The 12,104-nt window shown below is 40.4% G+C and overlaps 1 protein-coding gene across 7 annotated transcripts in view; it reads left to right on the top strand.

The window, feature by feature from the left end:
• Positions 1–12,104, top strand: part of rnf220a (ring finger protein 220a) — a 135,006-nt gene that overhangs the window by 88,574 nt on the left and 34,328 nt on the right. For all 7 annotated transcript variants that reach the window (XM_056239493.1, XM_056239491.1, XM_056239492.1 and 4 more), the window contains exons 2-4: positions 2,590–2,719; positions 7,692–7,740; positions 10,388–10,483. In XM_056239493.1, coding sequence (XP_056095468.1) covers positions 2,590–2,719; positions 7,692–7,740; positions 10,388–10,483 — 275 coding nt within the window. The remainder of the gene's footprint in view (positions 1–2,589; positions 2,720–7,691; positions 7,741–10,387; positions 10,484–12,104) is intronic.

The raw sequence follows: 12,104 nt of genomic DNA, 5'->3' as shown, positions 1-12,104 counted from the left end.
GGGATGGGTATGCGTAGGCACGCGTGACTGGGGAGAGGAGAGGGAGGAGGTGGGGAGATGTATGGGGGTGGGAGGGGGAGTTTTGGGATGCTAACTGACCCTGCTGCTAGCGCCTCACTGATGAATCTGTGCTCTTGCAGGAAATAGTTCTGACAGGCCAATATGTGAGCAGAGGATATGTTCCCCCAGAGGGACTTTGCTGCATGTATGCGTGTGTGTGTATGTGTGTGTGAGAGCGTTTACATGTGTTTACAGGCATGTTTGTCTGCGTCAGTATGTGTGTGCGACTGGACTGCTAGCGATCATCACCCTCTCAAACGGCACACACATCATGTGAAGACAAACACAACAGTGCCCTCTGAAGTCAAGGACGGCTCATACTGAGCCCAGGGCTTTATGTAGAGAGAAGAACCAGGATTAAAGCCCCACTTTTGTGTGTCTATGTGTGTGTTTGTACATCTGTTTGCAACTTGCCCTCAAGTTACCTCATCATCTCGAGAAAAGATGCTCACTAACCCCTACTGCAACAGATCAATAGCTGCCTCCCAGACATTCCAACCAACCTGAAAACATCAGATGTTTGTTACACACTTTGATAATTGGACACAATGGATCTGCTTTTTCCCTGTGTGCAATGGAAACCGAATTGTGCATTTTTTATGTCCGTTAAAGGGATACTCCGCCCAAAAATGAAAAATCTGTCATCATTTACTCACCCTCAAGTTGTTACAAACCTGTCTGAGTTTTTTTCTTCTGCTGAACACAAAGGAAGATATTTTGAAGAACAATTGGAACCAAACAGTTGTTTGGCACCATTGACTTCCATAGTAGAAAAAATAATAATATGGAGGTCAATGGTGCCAAAGTTCCAATCGTTCTTCAAAATATCTTCCTTTGTGTTCAGCAGAAGAAAGAAACTCATACAGGTTTGGAACAACTTGAGGGTGAGTAAATGATGATTTTTGGGTGGAGTATCCCTTTAAGCACATTAAATAAAATGTTATAAGAGATGTGACAGTATGGAGTATCAAGACGTGATCACTAACTATACACCATTTTTAGTAGTGATAACTAAAGCTCTTTTGACCTAGCAACCACCAAGAACATCCTAGCAACCATATAACAACACTCTATCAACCATTCAGAAAGTCCTAATAATAATTTGTCCCAGCAACCACCTAGAACACCCTAGCAACTGCATAGCAATGTCCTGGCAACCGCCCTGGCATATATGAAGAAAGCTAATGCTAGTGAATTTCCTAAAAGTGATTTCGTCACTTCCTGTTTGTGTATACATTTGCGCCTCGGGTTTGCAGCTTACAGCTGTAGTCTGTCGGTAACAGTGAGTTCATCCAGGATATCCTGTTTGAGGGAGGATCTATTGTCCCAGACGGCTAAAAATAGTCACTTTGATTGGCTAGTTCCAGATCTGAGAGATTAGGAGATAGCAGAGTGAAACAGGAAATGTTTTTTCGCTCATTTACAGAGCAGCACGTTAGATTATTCACATGCAACAGATGTGTTAGTCACTCACAGGCAGCCTTGATACACACACCCACCCACACAGATGGACTTTGACAATAATAAACACGGCCATGTGCTCAGATGTGAATGCACGTACACATGCCTGCTTTCAATACACAGTACTATAAAAAGATTCCAAATCTTCATTTATTTGTACTTGTTGAAGTAACTTGGGCAGCCTGATTGTTTAATTTACTGTGCATTTCACAATAACTGAGAATAGTGGTTCTTTATAATACAGTGTCTGATGAAATTTTGTCCATTGGTGAGTTGATAAGTGTATATGAAGTGTGTGTGTGCGAGATACAGCTGAAGTGTCACACGCTCAGTGGCGTAACTGTCTGTGCGGAGCTGTGGATCTGGTTTAATGAGGGAACAGGAGACAGGAGGCCGAGTATGACGGATTCTCCTTCGGCAGAAATCTGAGCCACTTAATCCACACAGTCCAGAGAGAGGAAAAAAGACTTTGAGCACTCATCTGACCCCTGCTCATCTTGAAATGTACTATACAGTATATAAACTGGGCCAATGCTACTGTATTCTTGGGTGTTCTTTTGTGATTTCCCACAAAAATGTAATCTTCTTTTAAATTATATTTTGGGGATATTCTGCATGTGATGGTGAGTAGGAAAAATGAGAGAGTGAGAGTATGAATAGGATAAGTACACAATATAAGTTGGACTCAAACCTGAAATTATGTACTATAGTATGATATATATATATATATATAATTTTGTTATCTGCTTTTGTCATTTTTTATTATTTATGTATATTTCTATTTAGCTTGAATTTATTTTTATTTCAATTTTAGTTTTAGTTCAACTTATTTCAGTTAGTTGCCAAGGTTTGTTTAAGTGTTTCATACAATATTTATTTTATTTCAGAATTTTTTTCAGTTACTGAAAACATATTTAAAAGTTTTAGTTTTGGTTGACAGTAACAACACTGGCTCTGACGAACAAAATAATCTTGAATGTTTAGTAATGTCTACAAATTTCCCAATTTTTTTCATGATGATAAATAAACCTCATTTTCTCCTCTCTTTCTCTATCTTTCTGTTCTCAGGTAAGAAGAAGGTGTCACTCTATGACAGTCAGGCTCCCATCTGCCCCATCTGTCAGGTGCTGCTGCGTCCAGGAGAACTCCTGGAGCACATGGAGCAGGAGATGGAGAGGCTCACCCACATGCACATCAGGTAGACTCTCACATCTATACCTGTCGTCTTCTGACAGCTCCATCAGTTCTTGTCACCGTCTCCCAGACAAATGAAGCACATTGGCTGCTCTCCCTCACATAAGAGTTTGATCTAAAAATCAGCAGTAAGGACACCTGCTACTGGTGTAATGCAGCAGCAGAACAGGTGCTTTTTCTCCCTGTCATCCATCAGCCCACATGCGCTTAGGCCTTTCAGGTGGCCAGGTTAAGTATGGTCAGATGATCACAGAGATCCAGCACAGTACCCATCATTCATCCACTGCCTGAGACCTTCACACAGGCCATGGCAGCCTGAAGCAATGGCCCAGGACCCTGCTGCTGGTACATCAACTTGACCAGGTTAAAACGCTGTGTTCTCATACACCGTCCGCCCAACCCAGACAGGAAGTCTCACTCTGTGAGCTCAAAGGAACATTAGCCATAACAAGAAACAATGTCGTTTGAATCTATAGGTCACAGGCATGTCATAGACCTCATGCTGCGAATCGTATCCCCCTTTTCGTTTTTAATAGATTATGCTGCTGGGCTTCAAACGGGGACACAGGGAGAAAGAGAGAGGGAGATATTAATTCTCAGCAGGATGTCTTTCCTGCACGAGTGTTATCCATCACACGGCGGTGAGGAGTTATTTATTAATAATTAATAAAGGGCAGTGGGCCGCCCTCCCCTGCGGGTAGTGACTGTGGACACTGACATGGCTCTGGGCCTCGGTCGCCTCTGCCTGTTTGACGGTGGTGGTTATTTAAGGAAATTGCATCATTGCTCCCGGTCTGTCAGGGTTGGATGCCGCTCGACATTACAGGCCCGTGATTTAGCCTTTCCTGCACTCCTTTTAACCCCTGCTTATAGCCAAGAGAGTTATTTTCCTGGGCTATAGGCAGTGTAATCACTTAAATACTGATTTAGGATATAGAGAAGGAGAGAAATGGACTAAATGAGATTTAGGTGAGTAAAATTAGAGGAATACAGAATTAACATAGAGAATATTCACTAGTTTGATAATATTCTATTACACCTTGTCCTAAACATACTCTAATATTTTCTTTGCTTTCTTTGCTGCTCAATTTATCTAAATCACAGGCAGCTAATCATCAGGTAGGGATAGTGTCATTTGCATTTCTTTTCTGTCATCATTTATTCACCATCATGTTGTTCCAAATGTTGTATGCATTTTTTTTTTCATGCAGCACAAAAGAAGATATTCTTGAAAAATCGTATTTATCCATATACATTGAAATGTAATGGTGTCCAAAGTTGTTTTGGTCCCCATTGACTTTCATTAAATGGACAAAACAGTTAAAACATTCTTCAAAATAGCTTCTTTTGTGTTCTGTTGAAGAAAGTACACCTTGACAATAAAATAAAACAAAAAAATTAAACTTTATATCATAGTATCTGGTTAGATCATGGTGTTGCTCATCATGGGAATTTTGCCATGGTTCAGGAGTATTACAAATGTTGTTGATATCTTTTCTATAAATCTACAGTAAAGTTGAAATGATCCAATTTTTGTTAATCTACAACATTTGCATCCACAATATTGGGCAAAATTTAGGCAATCCTGAGGTACACCGAGCAGTCACAGCATTGCTTTGTTGGTTCTCTTTCAATCAGTGTGGGACTCCGGGTAACTGCTGCCGTCTTCCTTCCCTGTATACTTCCTCCCAGGCGGAGCTTCGCTCAACACATGCTAGCACACACAGATCATTGGAAGTGACATGGCGAATTTGTGGCAATTTGTAGTAAATCTCCCTTTAATGATAGCGTTTCATTCTGCACCAAATGAGACTTGAGTGCATGTAAAATGGGGAAAGCTATTTAAGATGTAGCATTAGGCAGATGTCTGAGTGAATGCGGGTGAGTGTGTGTGTGTGTGAGATTGGAACCCGCCGCCGCACTCCTCTCTCTCTCCCTCCCCTGTGGCCGTATCGCCGTGCCCCTTCTCCTGACTCGTCCTCCGCTCTTCATGTATGGAAATGGAAATCCATCATGCCCTTTACCCGTCTGCCTGCTCTGAGGGCCACAGCAATCTACATATTCCCCCACCCTTTCCCAACCTCTCCACGTAATCAATTTGCCTCCAGCGGAGCGAGGGAGATCCGGGTGGCAAACGACACGAAAAGCAATCTTTATCTCCAGCTTACAACCCCCCAACTGTCGACTGGCATTTATTCAATTTTCACCAGCTCCCTCTCTCTCGCCTCCCTCTCTCTTCTCAGTCTAGCTGAATTCGGCTGCAAGAAGGGAATGGGAAAGATCGGTTTGTCCGGATTGTGGCGTTTGTGGGATTTTGAAGTCAGGGGCACACAGTGAATCATTTTAAACGGAGAATTTGGGAAATTCATAAAGTAATTCATACAGTATATAGGGAGACATTAATACGTATCCTAAGAAAGTGTTTTTTTTTTTTTATTTACTTTGGACCCATATTTATAGTTAAAAGACTATAGAAATAAATTTTTTTAATTAGTAATTATTTTAAAATATTATTGTTTATTCAAAAATTAAGATATTTTAATAATTCCTTTTGTATTTAGTACAATGTCAAAATAAATGGTAATGATTTAATTTTTAATATCACACTTACACATTCCTCACACAGGTCCTTTGCAAAGGGATCATCCTATTTTTGGATCCTTGGCATCAAAAAGTCTTAAACCCTTTACCTTAAAGAGTAGCATCTCAAATTAACACAGCTTTTGTTTCATTTGAGTACACAGAATCTTGCCTGAAGATCACTTGCACAACACTTAAATGATGGTTCCGTTTAAAATGCCAGTATTTTCACTGCAAAAATCCATCATGATTTATGCATTATTGTCTGCACACAAGCCTTAAATTAACTTGTGTGTGCTCCATATACAGTACCTAGCATTACATGATATCCCTCAGGTACTATAGTTCAGGTCCTGTGTGGCATCTCTAATGTAGTAAAGAGTGTTTTTCTGCCATTGTTCTTCCCTGCATGTCCCACTACCGGGAAAAGAGCGTTTTGAGATACTAGGGCATACAATGAGTGCAGAGGGGGCATTTAGAGCACTACGGGGTATGAAGTGTATCTTAGTGTTGTTTTTTTTGACATGACGAGATGTGTGAGGTCACCGAGATTCACAGTGCCACGCTGTGCGGATTTATGATGCCGAGGAGTCTGTTTATTATCTTGCAAACAGCGCACTGCCACCGATGGGGCAATTTATCCCCTTTCAAGGCCTGGTTCCTGATTTGTGTTGTCTCTTTCTTCTCCTCTGTCTCATCTTTTCTCTCTGTCCCCTTCTCTTTCTTTTCTCCCCTGGCTGTCAGATCAATCATGCTGACTTCAGAAAAGGTGGGCTTCAGGCTTATTACCTGAGTGTAGAGGCGGGGCAAAACACCAAACCCTGCCTTCACCTGTCATTTATTACATTTGAGCCTCTTTCGCCAGTCCACACACTGTACTGTAACTCCATCTGTCAAAGCAGGAACTGCAAATCTTTTTCAAATCTAAATGAACACAAACAGAATTCATGTACTTTTTTGCTCTTTCTCAGTCTCTTTTGTCCAGTGACAAGTTCGTCCACTGGATCAGACTTTCAGTTTAGGCTAATTCAGTTTCAGTGCAACCGTCTCTCTGGGTGTGAATGCATGATTTAAAACGAACATGACAAGGGTGATGTTACCCTGTCATTGTTTCTCAGGTCGTCATCACGCTGCTTTATAAACACCCAGCAGTGACCAATCTATGGGACTCTAAATGAGATTCAGCTAGAATGACAGACAAGGAAACAGGCAGACAGTGAAAAAAAGCAAGAGACAAAAAAGACAGCAGAGAAAAGAGAGATGGCAGGACAGATATTAATGTTTCAGAAAGGAATCCGATTTGATATGTCTTTCCCTATTGTCGGTGGATGCTTTAGCCGCCCCGTTTAATAATTCCTGCCTTCCAATCAGTCATCCTCAATCCACAATGTCCACAAGGCAAAAATTCAATGTACAATCCACCCGCCAGACTCGAGAAGGAGTCGCCCCCCCACCCTTTTTTCTCTCTCTCTGCCATTCTCTTCCTCTTTAATACAATGTTTACAAGCCAGTGCATTGTCCTCAACATATTTCAAAGTCCTAAGTGCCCAAGGCGTTTCACTGACAAATCAAATAACCGCAAAATCATTTATTTCCTTCTGCCTTAGTCTAACTGCAGGAGGGTTGCGGTGGGGGGGATCAGGTCTGGATGGAAGCATCCATGAGAATGATTACTTCAATAAAAAAATTATAACCCAAATCTGCTTAGCAGTCGTACTTTTGGACAGTAATTGTTTCAAATACAGCATGACCCAGGGCTGCCTGGATTGAGTGGCATAGAGGATGGGTTTGAAACTGCTCTCGATCCCCCCCCCCCCCATTTTCCATCTCCAGATGATTAAAAGTGTGATTTGTGTGGCTTTGTTCTCTTTTGTCTCAGCTGTCCTTTTGAAGGCCCATTCGGGTCCTAAGAGAGGCCAACAGGGGAGCGCTCAACGTGACTGAGCTAAAGTGAGTGTTGATGGAGGAGACACATGTGGTCCGGTTCCTTAGGGGACAAAAGTTACATCTTTTCGAAATGACAGATTGCAGTTTCTGTTTAGTCAAAAGGTGATATAGCCAGTGCTGTGACACATGATCAAAATAGATCAGCCATCATTCCAACAAGTTGCTCTCGCACATCACATTACATTGAAATTAACATCAGAGCACGTCAACTGTGAACTTGTCCTCCTCAATGGCCATTTTGTATCAAGTCAAGTCTCATCGATTAGATGCCGGGCCGAAAGCACCTAGACATTGAGACAAGAGTGGTCAAAAAGTGGGTTTTTTTTATGGCTGATTCCCAAACTTTATATATGGTTTCCTCAATTTTGATCACATGGTGTAGGTTATAGCCATCTGAAGCATTTTATTGGTTTTAGCCATCTCTCACAGTGTCTTTTTCCCCCCGACAGCAAGAACCCATCACACAAGGACATCAATGCGGCTCCAGGCACACCGAAGGTAAGATGGCCACCACCGTGGAGCCATTTTAAATCATTATGCTCACTGATAGGCTCAACCACAATTAATGGCAATTAGAGCTCTGTTTCCTAGATAAAGATGTTAAAGGAGTCTTGTGTAACTACTGGATAATATAGAGTGGCCGCAAACTTCTGGCTTTATTTCCTGCAGTAATTTACTTAAAGCTTTCTATGTTTCCTGACTGCTTATTCAAAAGACCTGGACATGGAAAATGATACCAATGTTTTTTAGTCTCATTGTCTTAAAAGGAGGAAGAGGCCAAGCGTATTTCCCTAATAAAATTTCCATCCACATCAATTGAATTATGTAGAGCAATCACCACAAGATTCACTAGAGAGTTTTAATGCGCTATAAACAGTTGTATTTCATTTCCAGCAAGGATGTTAAATGGATAGTTGACACACAAATGAAAATTCTGTCATCATTTACTCTCTCATCTTGCCCTCAAAGATATTTTTCAAATGTTAAGTCAATGGGGTCCATTGTTCTTTTAGACCAAAATAATTTAAACACTCTTCAAAACATCCTCAAAAGAAAGAAAGTAAGGGAGCATGAGTAAATGATGAAAGAATTGTCATTTTTGGGCGAACTATACCTTTAAGCATGAATATGCCATATCTTTGAAGAAGTACAAATTACAGGATGATATGACATTGTCAGTGGAGAGTATTGCGACACGTCAGGCATTTCACATTCAGTTTACAGATTTTATGATGCCATGAACCTTTGCAAATACCAGAAATGCCAACCTCACATTCACTAAAGACATTCTGTAGACGGTTTGAGATATATATTTTTTACTTTGTCCCCGAATAAATGCATATTTCTTGGTGAAGAAATGAGCAGTTCAACAAGAATGATGATAATAAACGTACCATCTTCGTATGATTGTCCCTCGTTCCAGAGGGCAAATCCTTTGCTTCGGACCCACAGTTGGAGAGTATGGAAAAAGCATGGGAGCCAGAAGACATGGGAGCGGGTTAGAGAACAGGCCATGTGAGGCGTGACTGAGCATTCTATAGCACACACTTAGTATTCCGTAGGAGTGTGTGGAAAATGAAGAGGCTAGCTGGGATGGTGGAGGGGGTCCATGCTTTTCCTTTAAAAGACGGTAAGCAGGCAGATCAGGCCCAGCTCGCTAGTTCTAAAGGGGATTAACCCCGGGCCGAGTTGGCCCGTCTTCACACCTCTCTCAAGCCGCCATTGCCATAGCGACTCCATGCCAGTCTGTGCGGCTCCTAATCCAACGGGGCGAAGGCCAACGGTGGTAGGCGGCACAGTAACCATGCTAACATCTGCAGCACTGCTACTGCTGGTGCTACACGTCAGTGTGCAAATTATATAATGACTTTCAGGTATTTTACAGGAATTTGAGCTATTTAACAGGAATTTAAACATCTTCTAAATGATTAAAAGATTCTTTTTAACTTTCTTTCCATCAAATAATCCTGAAAAAATCTATCACAGTTTCTACAAAAATATTAGGCAGTACAACTGTTTTGAACATGTTTATTGAGCAGTGAGCACCAAATCAGAATGATTTATGAAGGATCATGACACCGAAGACTTAAGTAATGATGCTAAAAATTCTGTATTTTTACTGTATTTTGATCAAATAAATGTAGCCTTTGTGAGCATAAGACTTTCAAAAACTTTAAAAAAAAAAAATCTTATCAAACCCAAACTTTTGAACGGTAGTGTATAACCTTTATTATTACATTACATTATATTTTGACAATTTGATTCATTATAACATTATTTCTTCAAGTCAGATTACCTGCACTGAACTAGCCGTTCATGTGTTGTTAATTTTCACTGGACAACGAAACAGTTAAACATCACATACGCAGATACGCTATACAGTAGACCCGTGTAAACACTTAGCACAAATGTTCTCTCTTTGGCACACTCCGTATTCCCTGAGCTCTAAAGGTTTTGAGATCACAAATAAATTGTTTCCTGACCTTGCGATTCAAAAGCATAAGGAGCCATGCATAATGTCTAATTTACTGTCCCCATAGAGAAAGGCTGCCATTTTTCACATATTAATATTAGATTACAGTTGTCAGCCACTAAAGCAGCTAGACCTCCTCTCACTCTGATTAATCAGAGCAGATTGTAAATACAAATATTTTATAGCCGCCTCATAAAAGCAGGACGAAGATCAAGACTCTCGGGAAAGTATAAGCAGTATTTCTCCTTCCCCCTTTCCTCAGTCATTTGAGAAATTAAGTCAATTAGGTTTTCAGAAGGACAGGCCTGTTACGTCTCAGCACAAGGCGGTACGTTTATAGGTGATCAAAGTGTACTGTCATGCCGTCTGGTGTCCTGCTTTTTCTCTATTCCTCTGTCGAAGCATCCATTACTCTAAACACTGATGTCCTGTCAACACACACAGTTTGAAGCCGAAATGGCAGTTAATGGTTATCTGTCAACATTTGTTCACATCAATCACATTGTTTCAACAGACCGGATTTGGAGTTCTTGCGTGTGTTTTTTATATATATATATATTTTTTTTTTTTACACCAGCTACAGCACCATCAGTTCTGTGGATGACACGTTTGTCTAGCGGATGGCTGCTCACCTCTTTCTCTTGGTTTTTGTGTTTCTCTTCGTCTTGCTAGTCTCTCCTGTTGTCAGTGCATATCAAACGTGAGGGCGAGTCTCCAGTTGTGTCCCCGCTCTCCTCTGATGAAGCTCACCATTCTGACAGATACCAGGTGAGACTGCAAACCTCAGAAAGAGAGAGAGTCTGTCACATGTGCAGACTGACAGACTGTGCAGTTCTGGCACTCCACACACAGACCGCTGAAACCCTGTCTCGCTGTGTGGGAGTTTTAAATTGAATGAAATCTAGGCACCATGTCGCTAAAAGTTGGTGCTTTACCCGAGATGTTACACTGTGAACCTTGATTTTTGTCAACAGGAAGTGAAGACATAAATAACCATTTCAAAAGTGTAGCATGGTAACTGGCAGAATTTTTACTGTATGTCTTATTACATTCAAATTTTAGTAACTTGCTATTGGTTCAAAACTAATGGCTTTGAAGGACATCCCATATGAATTTATTTTGGCTTTACAGTTCAGTTCAACAATAACTGTTAAACATAATGATTTTGGCACAAATGACAACCATAAGGGAAACAACACACATTTATGAATTAAAGTAAATTTCTCTGTGAAAATTAAAAGATGTTAAAACATGTCAAATAATAGTAAAAAAAAGTATAGTCTATAGAATAATGTATATATGTGAATCCAGTTTTTATTCTCCACAATATCCTCCATCTTATCCCAGACTGGATCTGACTGCTGGACGTATTAATACAGGCTGAGATCTTTTCTGCTAATCTCCAGCCTCAGGTTTACTCAGGTTGTAATGTGTGTTCTGCTCTGATATGTAATCATCCATAGTTTAACCCTGGGCTAATCTATGCTGCCCCGAGCCCCGGATATCATCTCTGTGCTCCAGTGTCCTTGACACGTTTGTTTTCTTCCTGCTTTCCCCCTGGAGCTGTGGCTCTGTGGGACATTTTGCTCTGCGTCTATCTGTCCCTCAACCCCAGAAGTGAGAGAATTTCTCAATTAAAACAATATCCGGATAGATCTTTGCACATTATAAGAAGGCCCTCCTGCATGGTCCTGATAAGTCTTCGAATTTGCCTCTAACATTACAAAACTAAAAGTAATTACTGATATGCAATTGTGAAAATATGATTGTCAAGAGGCTTAAAAAACATGAAAACACTTTAAAAGAAGGAGTTTTGTAGAACTTCTCATTAATGAAACTGCTCAAATTACCTCATGCTAATGATGCCTTTTCCCTAAAATTCATGATCTTCTTTTGTAACCTAATCTGTCTGGTGTGGACACAGGACCATTAACATAGAATATCATCATAAAATACACTGACTTTCAACAGCAATGCCTGAATGGCCTTCTGCCTATATACATTATGCTGTACATGAGCCGAATGTTAGGGCAGTTTGAACCTGTTCCCAACATACCCACGTCTGGCCTGCTGTGGTTAGCAGAATGCTAATTCTGTAATGGGGCTTACAGATGATGGCTGGGTGGTGATAATGAGGTCCTAAATGGACCTGTGCTTATAGTAAAGTTATTCTAAAAAATGGAAAATGCATTTAAATATCAAATAATCAATGAGTGCTTTTTGAAAGGTTCAAATGTTAGCACTAACTTAAAAGAACATTGTAAAATATTCTCATAACTTAAAAAGAATATATATTAGGCTATACTTGAATTGTTTTATCAGATGCTATGCAATCTTTTCAGAATTTCTCTTCAATGTCTTTTTCTAACACAAAATACCATAAGGAAAA

This window comes from Rhinichthys klamathensis, unplaced genomic scaffold, assembly GCF_029890125.1.
Source record: "Rhinichthys klamathensis goyatoka isolate OS25496 unplaced genomic scaffold, OSU_Roscu_1.1 h1tg000566l_1, whole genome shotgun sequence".
Lineage (NCBI taxonomy): Eukaryota > Metazoa > Chordata > Actinopteri > Cypriniformes > Leuciscidae > Rhinichthys > Rhinichthys klamathensis.
The sequence above is the reverse complement of the archived record's forward strand: the minus strand, read 5'-3'. Positions and strand labels throughout refer to the sequence as shown.